The sequence below is a fragment of the Canis lupus genome, chromosome 3 (assembly GCF_048164855.1).
Source record: "Canis lupus baileyi chromosome 3, mCanLup2.hap1, whole genome shotgun sequence".
NCBI classification, from domain to species: domain Eukaryota; kingdom Metazoa; phylum Chordata; class Mammalia; order Carnivora; family Canidae; genus Canis; species Canis lupus.
Window position 1 is genome coordinate 83,362,284 of NC_132840.1, and position 19,001 is coordinate 83,381,284.

General features: G+C 46.9%; 1 protein-coding gene across 6 annotated transcripts in view; it reads left to right on the plus strand.

The window, feature by feature from the left end:
• Positions 1-6,292, plus strand: part of FLI1 (Fli-1 proto-oncogene, ETS transcription factor) — a 122,623-nt gene extending 116,331 nt beyond the window's left edge. For all 6 annotated transcript variants that reach the window (XM_072822678.1, XM_072822680.1, XM_072822681.1 and 3 more), the window contains 3 exons: positions 1,078-1,137; positions 3,012-3,059; positions 4,273-6,292. In XM_072822678.1, coding sequence (XP_072678779.1) covers positions 1,078-1,137; positions 3,012-3,059; positions 4,273-4,802 — 638 coding nt within the window. In that variant the 3' untranslated portion in view covers positions 4,803-6,292. The remainder of the gene's footprint in view (positions 1-1,077; positions 1,138-3,011; positions 3,060-4,272) is intronic.
• Positions 6,293-19,001: the final 12,709 nt, after the last annotated feature.

Sequence of the window (19,001 nt, forward strand, 5' to 3'; positions counted from 1 at the left end):
ATTTGAGTTGTGTCCAGAGGAGAGGCAGGATTTGGGCCTGCAGAGATGGGGAAGACAGGCTCTGCCGGGAGGGGTGGGCAGGGAAAGATGTCAAGGTTAACATGTCTGACAGTCAGGGACCATTCCAGGTTCCTAGAGTTTAGGATGCACAGAGGGAAAGCAGTCTGGAAAGGCAAGGAAGGGGCATGAAGAATGCTGTGAAGGTGGACCTTCCTTCTTTAGTCAGTGAGGACTCACAAAGGTGTTTGGATGGTGGAGCGAAATGGTTTAGGGAAATGAAACTGGTTAAATATCATATGATGGGACAGTGGGAAGAGAGGGGTGTAGTGAGGATATAGTCAGACTCATCCACAAACCATTCAAGAAGCTCTGTAGGTCTAGGATGGAGAAGCTAGGTGGGAGCAGAAAGGTTGCATGTGAGCAGTTTCCACGAGAGGACCTCACAAAACATGGAGACACAACAAGCAGGTGACGTTCACTCACATGTCACCATCCCATTAAGAAACTCTAAATCTCCTACTTAAAAATGCAGTTCACAGCAGCAATACCACTAGGCATGCTGTGCTGTATGCTTGTTGCAGTTTCTCGTCTCCCTGTGAAAACCTAAGTTCTTCTGGAACCGCTGGTTCATTGCTGAATGTCCAGCACCAAGAATACTGCCAGGACTAGTAGATTCTAGACAAATATTTATAAGATTTATTTATTTGAGAGAGAGAGAGAGAGCAAGTGAATGGAGGGATGAGCAGGAGAAGAGAGAGAATCTTTCAAGCCGATTCCCCACTGAACATGGAGCCCGACCCAGGGCTCGATCTCATGACCCTGAGATTATGACCTGAGCTGAAACCAAGAGTTGGATGCTCAACTGACTGAGCCATCCAGACATCTCTTTAGATAAAAATTCATAAAATAAAATAAAATAAAATAAAATAAAATAATAAAACAAAATAAAATAAGTGACTAGAGAGTGGGTGGATGAGCGAATGCGTGAGGAAGCACACTGTGGAGGGCTTTTAACAAGACATTTCTCTTCCCTCATGGACGGTGGCCCCACTCACCTTATGTCTTTCCCCACCACAGGTCCCCCACTGGCAGGAGCACAAGCAATGAGTAAGAATACTGAACAAAGGCCCCAACCAGGTACCTGTCTGGGATGGGTAATCCCTTCTTTGCTCCTTATACAGCCGTTGATTCCATGTGGTCACCTGAGGAGGACTGAATCAATATGTGGCATTTTTCTTTCACGGAGGGTCGATATTTGGCTCCCTCTACGAGCTCTGTGAATGAAAAATGGCAGGCACTAGAACCAGGGGAAGGTTTGTTAAATATCAGAGGTAAAAAGAATGTAAAGGTTAAATGTCCCCATGCCTCATTTTGTAAAATAAAGAAACTGAGGCCCAGGGAAGGAAAGTAATTTGCCAAAAACCACACAGCTGGTTTATGAGAGAGCTAGAGCTCTAACCCACAGACTCCCGAGCCGCTGTCCAAACCTTTAAGGCTCCGCAAAACCTTTCTTCTAAAACTACCCCTGTCCCGTGATGGGTCTGCTTAGCAGATTAAGCAGGGGGTCTTCTAAAACCATGGAATTGGTCTCTTGGTATTGGAGTGAAACTAGGTCTGTCACATCCTTCTATGACATCTGTCCTATGATTACCTCACCTCTACATGAATATTTGTAGCAACAAAGAGTTTGCTACCTCCTTAGGCTCATTTCCACTATTGGGGCCAAAGTCCCCCTCCTTGAAACTGCCTCCTTGTAGGCTTTCTAGTTTTCCCTCTGGAAAGCCTTCCTCCCGTTCTGTGGGAAGGTCCTTCCCATATCTGACCACAGCTGCCATGTCCACTCCCAAGCCCAGCTCTGTCTTCTCTGTGTGACACAGTTGAGACTAAGTTCTGGACAAAGCCACTTGCTTTGGGACATGCTTTGGGACAGAAAAACATCATTTTCCATCTCTACTGAAGGCAAAGCAACAGAGAGTTGACCTACATGTCATCGAGACGGTTAGGAAAGCCCGGGCTGAGTGAAACACCCAAGCCAAACAGGACTTGACAGTGGATTTAAAGAATTCCCAGTGACAACAGCATCAGACATTACCTGCCAAAAATATTTCAGTTGTCGTACTGAGTGTGTATATGGATGGGAAAGGGTTGACTAAGCAGCTTTGGGGACTTTTCAAGTTAATTCACAATGGTAAGCAGAAACCCCCAAATCATGTTGATTCTTTAAAAATGACAAGTGCAAAAATAGTAAAATTGTATCAAACATTTAACAAGCTGGCTGGATTATGATCCAGCTGTGTATCAGGATTTCCTCGCCTGAGAAGAAGAAGACCAATCTCATGGAACCAATATTGCAAAGATTCCTTTTATAATTAAATAATCACGTGAGTTTCACGGAGACAGAGATAGAAAATATAGTCATTTTATGGCCCAAATACAAAATCTGGCTAGTATTGTCATTTCAAAGTGGAAGGTGCCAGAATTTGGTACTAGTCGGGGACGGAGATTGCCCAGTGAGTTCTTTAGTTTATAACACAGCTGGGGCTCAGACCCAAGCTGTCTGATTTCGGGGCTCATGTTTTTTTACGCCCCATCTTAAAAACAGAGATGGGTACAGAGCTGTTAAGGACCAGGAGTTCGTTAGACCTTTCTTTAAACCCATTTTGATAAAACATCTTTCACCTTATTCATGAAGATTGAGTATTAGCCAGCTTCTTTCCAAATGGTTTCCATTTTAGGTAATGACAGCATTATCTACAAATTTTAGACACCGAATATGAAAAACAATGATGCTGCTAGTACCCTGTGTTTCTGCAATGATGAGGATGACCACCCGTAACTGCTCCAGATCTTTGAGGTCTGCACATAAAAGCAGTACAGTTTTCTGAAATCAGTTTTTTCCCCATGATATTGAAATAAAAGTATAAACCCCGGGGGTATTCTTATTACTAATACTGTTGGTTTTTTTATATTTTTAATAACAGTGAAGTTAATTTCCTTTTTTGCTTCCTTAGATCCATATCAGATCCTGGGCCCGACCAGCAGTCGCCTAGCCAACCCTGGTGAGTTTACTTTGGCCTGCAAGGTTTTTCTTTCCAGAATGTTCCATAGCTTTGTGAGGTCACAGATACCTGACTAGGAAGTAACATGTACTCTTTCCCTTGGAATGGTCAATATCTGCTTCTCTAGCATACAAGTGAGAGGTTGGAGCTTGTTATTAGGTGGTAGTCATGTCCATTGGCTGAGGCTGCTTCTGGAAAGCAAACATATTAGCACTGCTACATTTCTGCACGGAGGCTTGGATTTGTAATAAATGGCACAGGTAGAAATTTTTGCAGGGAAAGATGGGGAGCAAGGGAAAGAATTCCAGTGAGTTCTCAGTGATGGCCCTCATGGAAGTCACAAGTGAATAGATGTCCCAAGGACGTTTTATTCTAGAGCCTGGAGAGTATTTCAGTTATCTAGCCTCATGAAAGAGGCATGTCCCTTAAAAGTCGCAGATAAAATAAATCTGACAATGCCATGTAAGGGTCAGTATTAAAAATAGCTCTCAAACAAGTTCTAAACCAAGACCGCCAAGCACGTGAGCTACCTGGCCCTTTGCAGTGGTAAAGCCCACACCTTCCCTTCCCAGGGAACTACCGCTGCCAGTGTCTGCAGGCCCGTTCTTTAGTGCAGAAGCCACCCAGCTCCTGCTCCTCTTATTTTTCTCTCCACCCAAGATCTTCTCTGTCAGACTTAGAGCTGAGAGCCAAGCACTAGGGTTCTGCAAAGGAACATTCCAGATCCCTTCAGCCTGGCCCCCAGGCCACACCTTCTCCCTGTAACTCTGACAGTGGTCTCCTGGCCCCGACTCCCTTTGACACCGACAGGGGACTCCCGGGTGAGAGGGAGGGACTTCATCAGTAGGTAGAGACTAGTCAGCGGTGCAGCTCTTTCTAGAAGAAGAGACTCAAAAAACAATCTTGCCAACACGGGTGGCAAGCAGCTTGCCCCGGAATCCTCCAGCTGGTTCTGGGCACCTCGTTATCCACGGGGCGTTTCACGGGGCCTCGGGGCCAATCATCTTAAGGTCTCACCTTGCTGGCTCTGGCAAGCTGGGTGGCAAACAGAAAAGCGAGTCAACAAGGAAAAGAGGGGCTGCCGGTCTAGGGAGATGCTGAACGTCAAAGGAGAGAAAGGATTTCCCCAAAGAGGGCGAGACGATCGTTGCATTGGGGGGCCCTGGGTGCTGACTTCGCCGGGCCGAGCTACTGTGTTTTCTCCCGTTTGCAGGAAGCGGGCAGATCCAGCTGTGGCAGTTCCTCCTGGAGCTTCTCTCGGACAGTGCCAACGCCAGCTGCATCACCTGGGAGGGGACCAACGGGGAGTTCAAAATGACGGACCCCGACGAGGTGGCCAGGCGCTGGGGGGAGCGGAAGAGCAAGCCCAACATGAATTATGACAAGCTGAGCCGGGCCCTGCGATACTACTACGATAAAAACATTATGACCAAAGTGCACGGCAAAAGGTATGCCTACAAATTTGACTTCCACGGCATCGCGCAGGCCCTGCAGCCGCACCCCACCGAGTCGTCCATGTACAAGTACCCTTCCGACATCCCCTACATGCCTTCCTACCACGCCCACCAACAGAAAGTGAACTTTGTCCCCCCCCACCCGACCTCCATGCCCGTCACTTCCTCCAGCTTGTTTGGAGCGGCGTCACAATACTGGACCTCCCCCACGGGGGGGATCTACCCCAACCCCAACGTGCCCCGCCACCCTAACACCCACGTGCCCTCACACTTAGGCAGCTACTACTAGAAGCTTAACCGTCGGTGGCCTTCTACCTGAAGCCCCCATTCCTCACACTTCCTGGGATACTTTGGCCTCTGAAGGACATACGTGGCCTTGAAGAGAAAACAAAACTGGATGTTCTTTCTCGTTGGATAGAACCTTTGTTCTTTAAAAACAATCCTTTATTTTTGTTTTTGTTTTTTGTTTTTGTTTTTAACGTTGGTAACTTTTGCTTCCTCTACCTTGAACCAAGAGATGGATGATTTTCTGGGCCAGTACACCAGTTTGGATTCTCAATCCGCTATCATCTTCTGAGCTGAATCTTTAGATTACTGGAATGGTTGTATCATGGTTCTAGGGAAGAAACTGTAAACGTTCTCTATGTTTTCATGACCAAAGCAGTTTCTTATCAATACACGGGTCTCATCATGGACCCTGTAGGGTTCAGTATGATAAAGAATCATGGACTTATAACCAGTTAATGCTCTGGTTTGAGACTGAGTGAAAATAGAGGCAGGAAGCTTATAATCTTATTTTAGGAGGACATATATTCAGTGGATGGCAACTGGAACATTGGTTTATAAGGCCAGTGAAGTTTTCACCCAACTGGAATTTAAAAGAAAGAACATGTGTGTGTGTATTTAAGAAGCCGTGGGCATTGCAAAATCCCTCCCAGTGGGCAATATGCACTAGGCTGACCATCCTCTCTAGAAATAGTCAAGATATGAACTAAGAAATGTTAATGCAAATGCAGACATTCCTGAAAGACAGAGAATTAAATAATTTTTTTTTTAAAGTAATGACAGCGGGTCCCAGAACTTTGAAAAGTCTTAGGGATTTCTGAACACAAACAGATTCGCAAGCGCTGTGCGTTTGTCAGACCACCAGTCCAGGGTCAACCAATCAGAAGGCAACTTACTGTATAAATTATGCAGAGTTATTTTCCTATATCTCGCAGTATTAAAAATAGATAATTAAAAAAATAAAAAGAATAAATAAACGAGTTGACCTCGGTCACAAAGACAATTTTACTATCAAATCAGTCGTTATTTTTTTAAATGTAATTTGTACATCTTTTGTCAATCTGTACATTTGGGCTGTTTGTACGTTTTTATAGCTGGTTTTTAAAAAGCATAATGTGACTATTGCTAAAAAGAAAACAGGACGTTTGAGTCACTGACTTTACTAGAAAGAGAAGCACCACGCAGTATTTAATGGGCGTACACAGGCAGGTAAAGGCAATCCATTCAAATCTTTAATGCTTTGGAAATGTTTGTAAATAACCATAATGCAATAATCACAACTTTGGAAAGAACAAGCAAACCGTCCCTTGTGGATACGAGGGATTTTCCTGCCCTATATATGCAATATATTTTTTAGATATTAAAATATATATAATTTTGCAAGTAATCATTGACTTTTTTTAAAACTATATTAAGTGTTAAGCTGACAACTGTCAATGAAGACTATGTTGTAAAATAATTTGACTAAATAAATTGTGCCTTCTTCTCTCGGAACTGAGGACATCGTCTTCTTATTTACCCCTCATTAGGTCAAAGGGTTTTCCCAGGGGAAGTTTCCGATTGAAACTCTTGCACCAGATAGACTTTTTCACGTGTGCATATACTGCTGTGCAGCAGAAAGCACAAAATCGGTGTGGTTTTTATTGCTGTCTGTATTAGTCAGTTTCTCTCCAGAGAAACAGAACCGGTAAGATGTACGGTATTTGTGGAGATTTCACAATGAACACCTGGTTCACAAGACCTCGGAGGCGGAGAAGCCCCGTGACCTGGCATCTGCCAGCTGGGGACACAGGAAAGCCAGTGATGTGTGTCTAGTGTGAGCCTGAAGGCCCAAGAACCAGGGACGCTGATGGGAGAAATCCCAGTCCCAGGGGAGGAAAAATGTCCCACCTCAAGCAGGCAGGCAGGAAGCAAAGAAGAGAATTCCTCCTTCCTGTGCCTTTTGTTCTATTCAGACCCTCCATGGATTGGGCGATGTCCTTGGGTGTTGGGGAAAGCAATCTACTTCAGGAGTCCACAGATTCAAGTGCTAATCTCATCTGGAAACACTTGCACGTACACACTCAGAAATAATGTTTAGCCCGGGCACCCAGTGGCCCAGTCAAGTGGGTACGTAAATTACTGATGACATCTGCAGGGATTTTTTTAAATGTCATTTTAAATTCTTCCTCCGGCCTAAAGGGGCTTTATAGGATGACAGCCAGGGCCACTGATAATCCGTGTCCAAGAACCAGAGCAAAGCACACCGTTCCAGTTCTATCCAGGATGGACTCCTTGTCCATTAGACTCATCCACTGCACACCTCCAACCCAAGTGGCCATCCTCTTGATATTCCAGCAGAGAATAAGATGGTCTGGCTTCCTCTGGTCTCATGTCAGGATCTTATGGCCCATGGAGATCATTAGGTTCTTTTCTCTTTCCAAGGAAGAAACCTGCTTCAAATTGCTTCACTGTTAGGTAGCTAGGTTTCCATTTCCTTTACTTTATAATGAAAACAAGTGAGGCCTGGAAAGCCCTTGATGGTATGAGAGATGAGACTCACAATATCGGTATCTGTGTAATCTTCCCTGGGTAACACTTTGTACCTTCTAGACAACATGTCTACCTACGTGGAAATGAGGTGTGTCTCGGAATGTTGGTCTCCAATTTTTTTTAAATTGCACCCTACCATTAAACCATGTGTTAAGCAAATATTCTCAATACATGAACATGGATTTATAAATCATATACTCCAACTGTTACAGTATTACTATCTATATTATAAAACAAATACAAAACAGAACATTTTCAAGAGCAATATAAATTCAAAAATAAATTGAAACTGAAATTCAAATGTTTTCTTCCTATTTTCTTCGTATCACTTATCTCTCACTGCCAATACTCAACAAGAAAGGTAATCTGAGGAGGAATGAGTATGCATGTGTACATCTGTAAGGGTTTTCTAGTGACTTCTAAGAAAGGAGAAGGTAAAAGCCGGTGTTAGTGGCCCAAGTATAGAAAAAGAAACCATAAAGGCTCGGTATGTTTAAGAATAGCGTGGCTGGATCCTTTTGCAAATCTCCACAACAGCCAAGCAGTTTTCCATCAGTTTTGAAATTTGCAAAGTAATCGTTAGGGAAAATAGAGGCACGTATTTTTTTGCTGCTCTGGAAAGAAAGGGATGCTCCAACCATTAGGAGTTCACCTTTTTAAGAGGTTTTCTTCATATGCCCTAACCAAACACTGGCTGAGGTCCATCACCTCTACCAAAGTCTTAGAACTTTGACCAAACCTTGCCCTTGAATTTGCTCCCCAGGATGCTTCCACATTGAGGAATTTGGTGTCTCACTAACAGGACCAAGACACCATTTCCTCCTTCTAGAATAAGGCTGGCATTCGGTCCCCTATAATGCCCAGATTTAGGGTTTACTAGCTTACTCACAGGCATCCAGCTGACTGGTGGCAGAGGACAAACAGGATCTTTGCCATCCTGGCTGCTTGTTCAGTATTTTCCCCACTCAACCATCTGTACCTGTGCCATGAAGTTCATTCAGTCGAATGCAAGGTGCAAGCCAAGCAGAGGGGAGCATAGTAAGCCCGTGAGCAGTTCTTTTTGTTTCTTTAAAAGATTTTATTTATTTATTCATGAGAGACACACAGAGAGAGCCAGAGACACAGGCAGAGGGAGAAGCAGGCTCCCTGTGGGGAACCCGATGTGGGACTCGATCCCAGGACCCCTGGGGTCACACCCTGAGTCGAAGGCAGATGCTCAACCACTGAACCAGCCAGGCATCCCCTGTGAGCAGTTCTAATGGAAATTATTCTTTCCCAAGGTTTAGCATGCTAGTCAACAGCTCTGTGGAACAGAAGGTCGTTTGGTTTGGTTTGCTTTTTTTTTTTTCTTTTCTTTCTTTCTTTTTTTTAATTTATTTTTCTTTCTTTTTTTTTAGTGACTAAAAGTATTGTTGACTCCCACACAAAGGAAAATATACATTCAATATCTATTGTTTTACAACATTTCTAGTGTTCAGTGACCACAGTAAATAACACCAAAAATGACCATTTGAAAAACTTAACTAGTAATATCTGCTTACAATTGAATGTGTTTATTTAGTCATGGACTAAAGTGTGGGTCACGCTAAAGTGTGGGCCCTCCGATGGGTGTATGACTAGTTTAGACCAGATGAGATCAGAAGGTTCCAGAACACCGGGCAGAAAGTAAGATCTGTCCCTCCCAAGCCTAGGGGTGGCCAGGCCAAGGCAGTGGTTAGTGAGGGCTTAGAAAGCAAAGAAAAATGAAACAAAATGCAATGTTTTCTGTAGGTGGTCTATAGACCTACATGCTCCACCTTAAGTATCTATTGAATCAACAACCATCACACGGATATGTGATCTGAAGAACTATTGAAAAGGTACCACCTTGGGGAGCAACCCTCAGGCATGGCTCTTCCGCCATCCAGCCCCGATCCAACACCTCACTGGGGATCTGCCTCCTGGAGGCTCCTCCACCATCAGCAGCAGGGCTGGGCTTGTGTCCAGCAAGCTCTCAGGAGGAGGCAGTGGGATGGTGCTCCGTATCAATGGGTGACATGAAGAGGGGAATAAAGAACTAGAGTGAGGGGGACCGGGGGACTGGGTTCTGGTAAATAAACAGAGACTTCAACTCTTCTCCAGGACGTGCTTTTTGCAAAGCCAAAAAGTACCCTGGATACCTCTCATATAGAAAGCTACTGGATTTGCCTCCGTACCCCTTCGGCCAGGGAGCCCAGCTCCAGGATTATGAAAGGTCAGCTGATTCCAGGACTACAAATCCCAGGCTCCCCTGGGAGGGGGGACGGACACTTCTGAGAGGAAGTGGTTTAGCCAGTCAAACCTCCAGGGCTTCAGCCAATTGAAAAAGGATACGGAGGGAAGCTTTTGAAAGGAATGTCGGCTCACGTGCCTGGGGTCTGTCTCCCTCTCACTCTGACTTGGCCTCCTGTCTAATTGTTTCAGTCTGTCTGAGCTGGTAAATTCCTAAGCACACAGTCAATTTACACTTCGCTTAAAAGCTCTAAGGGGAAACAGAAAAAGTTTCCAGGGAGACCACTCACTTACCTACAACTGCTCCACCAACCTTCTGGATTTTAACTGAGTTCGTTACTTCCTGTGTTTTCTTAGCAGGAGGAGGGAGGCAACTTAGGTAGATAAATGAGCAAGGATGCAATGCCAGAGGTGCTGGGTTCAAATTCTGACCCTTCCACCTACTGGGCACCTCGTTTGCACTTCCCCGACCTGGGCAGCCGAGTAACGTCTCCTGCAAGAGTTCCTGTGAGGTACTGGATGACACACGTGGAAAACCCTTTATTATTAACTACTGTACAGGAAGTATATACGCAATCACTGTTATCTGCTAGTATTTGCTAGGTTTTTCCAAGAACTTTTATTAAATCCTCGGTAACCAGTGAGCACTTTGTTCGGGGAGTTGAGCGCAGGGTAGATTTTGCTTTGTGGGCAATAAGGCATTTTCCAAATGGGTGAAAAGTGGGAGTAAATTGGATTTTCCAGAGACTCATCATGTGTCCCCCATGCCCGGCCGGCCCTCGTCGTGCCCCGCTTGGGCTCCTGCCCTCCACTGGCTCTGTGTACACCTGAAGTCTGTCGAGCACGCTGCCAAGCTGCGGGATGCTGCAAATAAAATGAGATTGTTATGAAAGAATGCTAAAAATGCCCTTTGTCAGAAATGCTGGGTTGGGTTTTTAAATCAGCTAAGAAATAGGGGCTTGGAGCTGGGATTTTATGCTTAGTAAGCTTGGCTCCGATTGTTTGCAGACCCCAAGCAGCCTGTAAGTTCCATGAGAGAAGAGACGGTGTTTTGTCTGCTGTGGTGGCAGCAGGATGCAGTAGTGGGCCAGTCGTTTACATGCTCAGAGAGCAGATAAAGGGGCGGGGAGGGGGTGGAATCAGAGAGACCTGGGTGTGAAGCCCAGCATTTCCACTATCCTCATGATGATAACATGCTGTATCTGACGCTTGATTTTCCCTTCTGCAAAGCGAAGATTATAGTCCTAACTGTACAAGGCTATCACGAGAGCTAAGTGAGATACTACAAATAAAATGTTCCACGTGTCGAAAAGAACTGTGGAAATCCAAGATACCGTCTTGGTAAGTAGCTCTCTGTTCTTCTCTGATATCATAAAATAGAGTCAAATCACACTCCTCAATTCTTATGCATGTTATGAATATACTATTCTAATTTTAAAAATTGTAAAAGCTTGAAACAGTCACAAACTAACAGAGGAGCTGCGTCTACGAAGGACATTTTTTTATCGAGCCACTCCAAAGCTGCCGACCTGATGCCCCGTCACACAAAATCCTTCAGTGTGCATTTCCTACAAACAAACAAACAAACACAAACAGTGTGTATTTCTCCTACATAATCCAATATGATCGTGAAAAATCAGAAAATTAAGATGGGCAGACCACTCCCACGTAACCCGTAGGCACCATGTACTCTTAGCTAATTGTCCTACTATTGCCTTTTGTAGCAAAAGGATTCTGCTCATAATTCCAATTGCATTTAGTTGTCCCATGTGTTTAGTCTGAGATGCTCCGGAGTCATTCCTTGACTTTTAGGACTTTGACGACTATGAGTATTTTGGGCCAGTTATTTTGTAGAATGGCCTTCAGTGTGGAGATGTCTGGTATTTCTTCCTTATCAGATTTAGGCTAGGAATCTCTGGTGGCAGTGACGAGTGCCTTCTCCACACACTTTATGGGTGGCACACACTTTCAATTTATCCCATTATTGATCAAGTTCATTTTGCGGTGTCTTCCAGTCTTGTCCACTGCACAGTTACTCTTTTCCCCTTTGCAGTTAACAAGTATTTTGTGGGTAGGTACTTTGAAATTATGTAAATATTCATCTTCAAAATTCAATATATTCATTCATTTATTTTGCTAGAGACTCATGGTTTCTTATTTTATCTGCTGGATATATGTTCCTATCATTGTTTGATTTGATGATGCACTTGCTCCAGTGAGAGGCCATTTAAGCTGGCTTGTGTGTCCTTTGATATGTTCCTTTGATATGTCCTTTGATCTGCTCAAGCGATCTTTGAGCACTTCCTTGTTTTTCCAGCAACGTATTTTAGGCTCCTGGTCCTAACCATGAAATCTATTGTTTCCTCTTAGGATCACTTGGAGAAAAGGTTCTTTTTAATGGGAAATGATATTTAGAACCCAATGTCTCGGCGCTAGGTGTGCTCATTGCTATTGTAGCATCACTGCTCCTGGACCTTTTCAGGGGACAGAGCTAGGCAACATTTGTACCTACATATACATACATCCCATAGACACAACAGAAAGAGATCTATATACACACATATCCCGTTAGGGTTCTCCAGAGAAACAAGCTGATGAGCCTGGAAAGCCAGTGATGTAATTCAATCTGAGTTAGTCCAAAGGCCAGAGAATAGGGTGGCGGGGGGGGCAATGATGTAAGTCCCAAGGTGATTCTGAAAACCTGAGAACCAGGAGTGCTGGTGTCTGAGGACAGAAGAAGGTGGATGTCTCAGATGAAGCAGAGGAAGAGAATTTACCCTTTCTTCCCCTTTTTGTTCAGATTGGCCCTCAACAGACTGGATGGTGCCCACCCACACTGGTGAGGAAGATCTTTCCTCTGGTCTACTGTATCAAATGCTAATCTCTCCCAGAAACACCCTCACAGACACACCCAGAAATAATGTTTTACCAGCTATCCAGGCAACACTTCACCCAGTCAAATTGACACATAAAAATAATCATCACATATGCTTAGACATTGGTATCTGTATTTATTTCTTTATCTATTCATATTGAAAACCCGAAGTTCATGCAGATGCAGCCATTTCTGATCTAACACCACAGGGTTCACCTAGTTTTTCCCCTTCCTTATTGTAATTCCCTTATTTGACAATGAGAAACATGGTTTCCATTAAGCAGAATATATGCACTTACTTATCAATTCTCCTGCAAGTAACCATCTCCATCTCTGCTGCCCCGCTGCCCCCCCCCCCGCCCCCGCTCCCAGTTCCCACTCTGGTCACCTCACCATGTGCTCCCTCCTTACCCTACACCAGGCTGTGCTTCCGTATAGATGTCCTCTTCACCCAGTCCAAGCCCTGGCACTCCAAGCCAGGTCACCCCTCTGCAAGGACACCCTCCTCATTCTGCTCAAGCCCTGCCTCTCACGACAGGTCACACCCCAGTCCCCCACGGCCACTGTCTTTCCTCCACATGGTGCCCTTCTCACCCAGGGCAGGCCCTGCTACCACTGCACTCTGATACTTGGCCTGCTCTGTTCCCCCCATATGGATTCAAGAATAAATATTTCTGGAGAGAAAGGAAATGAATGGGAAGAGAAAGGGAAAGAGAAAAGGGAACAGAAGCAGATAAAGAGAAGATCTGTAAATATACATTTCAACCCGCACATAGCTCACTGCATGTGTGTATCTTTTGGCCGTGGGGGGAGGACAAGGGGCTCCAAACCTCACTAATGTGTGGTCTCTGCCTGTCTCTGCATTCACACACACACACACACACACACACACACACGCCTACACCTCTGACACGCAGATTCTAGAGAACAGTAAGAGAAAGGAGAGAAGAGTAGAGGATTTAGCCAGAGAGACTAAGGAGCTAGTTGGGGATGGGCATAAAATGAAGCAAATAATTTTGTGCTAGGTATCCAGGGGAGAGACTGGAACGGGGGTGTGGGGAGAGATGGATACTCAGTGTGAAAAAACTATGCTCTGGGATATGTCATAAATGTTTTTTGGGAAGAATGGAATCAACTTTTTAATTACTCTTGGCTATTGAGCTGGGCTAAGACCCAGAATCTATTTTATATCTGAAGGTCTGTGTCCTCCATTAGACTATAAAGACAGGAAGGATAGGAACTGCTGGGCCTAATGTTTTCTTTTTAATTCCTCGCACCTAGCAAGTGCCTGGCTTTATAGAAGGATCTGATACATGGGTCTGTTGTTTGTCAGACTGCACCTGCCGACCAGAACGCATCGGAGCCCAGCTGCCCAGCAGGTCTGAGAGGCAGGGTGAGGTGTCTGCACCACGACTTTCTGGTTAACTCCAGAGACAAAAAGAGAAAATAAAAACATGAGAGATATGGTAAAAAGTACAAGACCAGAGCACTCTTATAATTTGCTGGCAATTTTCTTTTTTTTTTTTTTTTTACCAAGTCATTGTCTGTCATTCATTGGTTTTCCCAGAAGATGTAGCATTTCCTTCCCCACTGATTCTTATATTGTCTTGAGGCTCTGACTTCCAGAAATGTTTAATCAGGCATCACATATACTCTAGCGATACTTTCCAGATACCTCAGCTTTTCCTGACAACTTTCCCTTCATTTGCTCTTTGTCTTTTTGAGGAACTTCTACTTATCTAGGGTTTTTCTGAGTAACTCAAAGTTTTGTCATTAAAAAAAATCATAACAGAACATATGACTACTCAGAAACCACTATTCATAAGACATCCACCTTGAGATCTTTAAAATGTGGAGAGTTTCAACTCTCTGTCCGAAGGAATGTAGCCTGTAGGGAAGAAATATGAACTTGCCACTGATTCTGAAAAGCAAAGTCAACTAAATTGTAGCTTAAATCCGCCTTCAAAAGTGTATTGCGGAGGATTCTCAGTCTTCTTTTTTATACACTGAATCTTTAAGGAACTTTGGTGATTACCTGATCAGAATCTAAGACACAATACTCCAATGGATCCAATTTTTCAAGTGGCTTCAATCCAGCAACCAAATCCTAGACTTGCCACTCGTGCTCAAAGCCAACCCTCGAAGATTTTGGTCAGATAGGAGTGAAGAGAGAGTAGCAGAAGAAAGCAAGGATTTTCATCCCCACAGCAAGCTGTGTGGCCAAAGACAGAGTCTTCCCCAAGCTGCCCTTCATGCCTAGGAGACCTGCATTCTGCTAGAAGATGCTAGCCCCTTACCTATACCTCACTCCTAGAGGAATATCCTATATTCTGAGTATTTGTTCTGCAAGGTTTCTGGAAAACTCTGGAGATGCCTCAAAAATCATTTGCATAGAATGTGCACTTAGGTTAAGTCTTACTTTGCAAGAAAGATCTAGATTTCAGGAGATCAGTTACTCAATTTGTTGAGAGTTCATTACAAATGGCTCCACAGCTTTGTCTTAGCAAATGTCCAAAAGGCAATGGAGAGAAAACTGGAGTCAAAACAAGGTCTCATAATTCACAAGCAGTAGGTCCCTGGAGGGAGTCTAGTTCACCTCCAGCACTTTGGGTAACAGAGCAGATGGACAAACGTTCTTTATATAGGAAGTCCTGCTGGTTTTCCTGGGAGAAACTATGACAAAAAGCCAGAGGAACAGATAACTTGGCTTCTAAGACATAAGTTTAACCAGCTAAATGCAAAAATATGAGTTTACTCAGAGTCAGTCATAGCATCTTGAGAAGGTGAAAACCATCCCTCTCTAAATCCTCAACCATCTTCATCTCTGAGGAGAAAAAAAAAAAAAAAATGGAAAGATTGGCCTAACCCTGGAATTTCCTGATCTTAGTGGATTTATGACCAAAGATCCAACGGATGACCCAGGTCATTACTGCTGGCTGCACAGCAAATTCAATTATCCTAAATTCCAGCACACCACCCTTCTTCCTGTCCCTCACCCCTTCCTTATCATAATCTTTCCGGGGCCATCCACCCCCACTGGGTTGTCTGAGCCCAAGTTTCATCTCTCAGCAAGCTCCGAGCTAACCATCAGTGCCGAGGACATCTCATCAGAGGGACAAAGCCACGTTCTTGATGAAGAGCAGTGACATAAATTCCGGCCCAGCCAGGACCAATTCCCAGCTATCTCTAAGGATGGAGAAAACAGCATTAGGACATGAGAAGTTATTTCTCAGGATGATAGCTTGGAAGCCTTTAGTAACTGATTAAAGGACAAGTCTTTTGAATGGTTTTATCTACAGAGGTTTTAATGCCATTGTGTCCATTATCTGCCTATCCCCACCCCCGGCCATATATTGTTAAGGAGCATCCTTACCTTATGTAGACAGATCTCACAGAAGGTAGGTCTTTGCGTCAGAAGGGACAGGCGCTCATTCAGAGTCCCTGAGGTACTGGGAACTCGCTCTAAAACACCCATGGCGATGAGGGAGGTGGGTGTCTGCAAAAATGGACAGACAGCCTCATGGAGCCTGGAACAAGAAAGCTACTAGAGCCCAAGGAAGTCAAGAGAAGATGTTTCTCAGTTCCCATGACCAAGATACCTTCTTCACATCCACTTTTGTGTCCTTCCACCACCACACGCCTCCATCTCTCCATATGCCCGTTAAAATGATGGAGAGGGGTGCCTGGGTGGTGCAGTTAGTTGAGCAGTTGAGCGACCAACTCTTGGTTTCACCTTGGGTGGTGATCCTGGGGTGGTGGGATGGAGCCCCTTGCCGGGCTCTGCGCTCAACACGGAGTCTGCTAAAGTTTCTCTCTGCCTCTCCCTTTGCCCCTACCCCACCCCTTCAAATAAATAAATAAATCTTTTTAAAAATTGTTTGAGAGAAGGTCTGCCGAGTTATTTACTTGCTAAGCTAATTATTGTCACTTCACTCAAAGCACCTCAAGGCTTACTTGAAGCTCATGGCTTAGCTGTCCTTGGGTCAGGGCCCCACAGTGGTGACCCAGAGAGTCACATGTTACAGAGCAGCCCTGGCTCTTCCCTGAGTGGGGCTGTGGGCATGGCAGGCACCCAGACTGGCTGGCCTAGGCCATCCCTCCTGCCAGAGTCAGGATGACACCAAGTGCGGAACGACCCAGCCCAGTGTCTCCTATGAAAGCAACCCCCGGCCTCAGCTTCCAGGACACATTTGGTTTCCATGCTCCACCTGGAATCTTAAATTATGTTATTAAAAGTCTAAAAATGCCATTTTACAGCAGGATACTACATCACCACTGGACCTAAACTAAAACATGGCTTCTTGGGGAGGAAGGAAGTATCAGTGGGTGGAGTGGGTTATGGGTTTTCATCTAATCCTACAGCACCCCGGTGAGGTGGGTGTTACTGAGCTGATTTGAGGTCGAGGATTCCAAGGCTCTGAAATTACCTTAGTAGGTGGACTTGAACCCAGGCTTGCTGTTTCCACCTGAAATGTGATGGAACCCGCAGCACCTTCTGACTCTTGGGGTTGTCCACCAGTGTGCACTCATCTCCTGGGTACCTGCCACAGAGGAGACAAAGCAGCCCAGAGAGCCGTTTCCACCTCAGGGCTGAAACACAAAGCACTTTACAGTTTTCAAAGCAATCTCTGTATACTCTCTTTTTTTTTGGAATACACCTCACTCTTTGAGTATTTGGCCTTTATTGTCTGTCTCTCCCCACTGGAACCTAAGCTGCAGGAGGGCAGGGTTTTATCCATTCTGCTCCAGGCCGCATCTGGCCCTCGAGCCCTGGAACCTGGAACCAGGCAGCCCCAGGTAGGTGATGAGCACGCATTCCTGCATGAACGGCTGTCCTGTGAGATGGTCTTGGCTTGATGCTCACTTTGCGATGTCGGCGCGGGAAGCCCTGCAGCTCCTCTGAGGCTGGCCAAGGTGAGGCGCCTCTGCCCAAACCCCGACTGGACAAGGAGATGCTCTTTTGGAAGGCAGGGGAAGCTGCTGTCAGAGTTTCTAGAAGCCTACCTCCGCAGCAACATTTGGCCCACCAAAGAAAGGTTTTCATTTGTTTGGAGAAACATTCCTGGAAGCTCTCCCCGCCCCCATCAGGGTCCCAGGGGAGAGGGCCACCTGGCAGCGCCCGGGCGCTAGGGCCTGACCACCCAGGTCCGCGGGGCTCCCCGGCCCCCCTCCCCCCCAGCCGGGTCCCTCCTCCAGCCGGCTGAATCCAGCCCATTTAAAATGCCCTTTGAAAAGGTCTCTGTTTGGGTGAGCGCCGTGGGCTCTGCCTAGAGAGCGGCAGATTATCTGAAAATAGGTGTTATTGATTACAACCAGGTGGTCTTTGTGGAAAGGCGTCCACTTGAACCAAAATAAATATTTGCCGCACAAAGAACAAGCCGGGCCCTGTTGCGGGGCGGGGGGCGTGTTGGGGGGGCGCTGGGGGGTGCTGGGGGCGGGGGTGCTCGCGGCCTCTCCTGGCCTCGCCCGGGCGCGGCGGGGCAGCCCCGGATTGTGTTTCTGCAATTAGGACAGAGACGCGCAGGGGGTGGCCCTGGGGGGGCCCGGGGGAGGGGGAGGGGGAGGGCGCGGGGGGGGCACAGAGGCCCCGCCGTCCAGGGCCAGGCCCGGCTGCGGCCCCCCCCCGCCCCCCGCCCCGCGATTGTATTTTCTTTGGCTTTCGGGCGCGCTCCTTATTATTTATTTCTTTTCTCTCTGCTTTATTTTTATTTTCAAGTTGCCGGCGGGGCTGGATGCCGGCCATTCACCCTGCTGCCTTGGAGCGCGGCGCGCAGACAGCCGGAGCCGGCTTGGGCTCAGCCCCGTCCGCGGCCGCCCGCACCCCGAGGGCGAGGGCGCAGGGGGAGGGGGAGGGGGAGGGGAGGGGGGGGAGGGAGGAGGGGGCGGTGCTGCGGGGGAGGGGGAGGGGGCGGTCCTGGGGGGTGCCGCCGGCAAGGGGTGCTGCGGGGAGCAGGGGCGTCACCACAGGCGAGGGGGTGCTGCCAGTGAGGGGGTGCTGCGAGGAGCAAAGGGGGTGCTGCGGGAGAGGGGGTGCTGCCGGGAGCAGAGGGGGTGCTGCAGGTGAGGGGTTGCTGCTGGGAGCAGACGGGGTGCTGCAGGCAACGGGGTGCTGCTGGCGAGGGGGTGCTGCGGGCAGTGGGGTGCTGCAGGGAGCAGGGGGGGCACCACAGGCAAGGGGGTGCTGTGGAGAGTGGGGGGCACTGTGGGCAACAGGGTGCTGTGGGGAGCAGGGGGACACCGCAGGCAAGGGGGTGCTGTGTGCAAGGGGGTGCTGCAGGGAGTAGGGGGCTCCACAGGTGACAGGGTGCTGTGGAGAGTGGGGGGCACTGTGGGCAATGGGGTGCTGTGCATAACAGGGGGGCACCGCAGGCAACAGGGTGCTGCATGCGAGGGGGTGCTATGGGGAGCAGGGGGAGCACCACAGGCAAGGGGGTGCTGTGGAGAGTGGGGGGTGCTGCGAGCAACAGGGTGCTGTGGGGAGCAGGGGGCACTGCAGGCGACAGGGTGCTGCGGGCAAGGGGGTGCTGTGGGGAGCAAGAGGGGCAC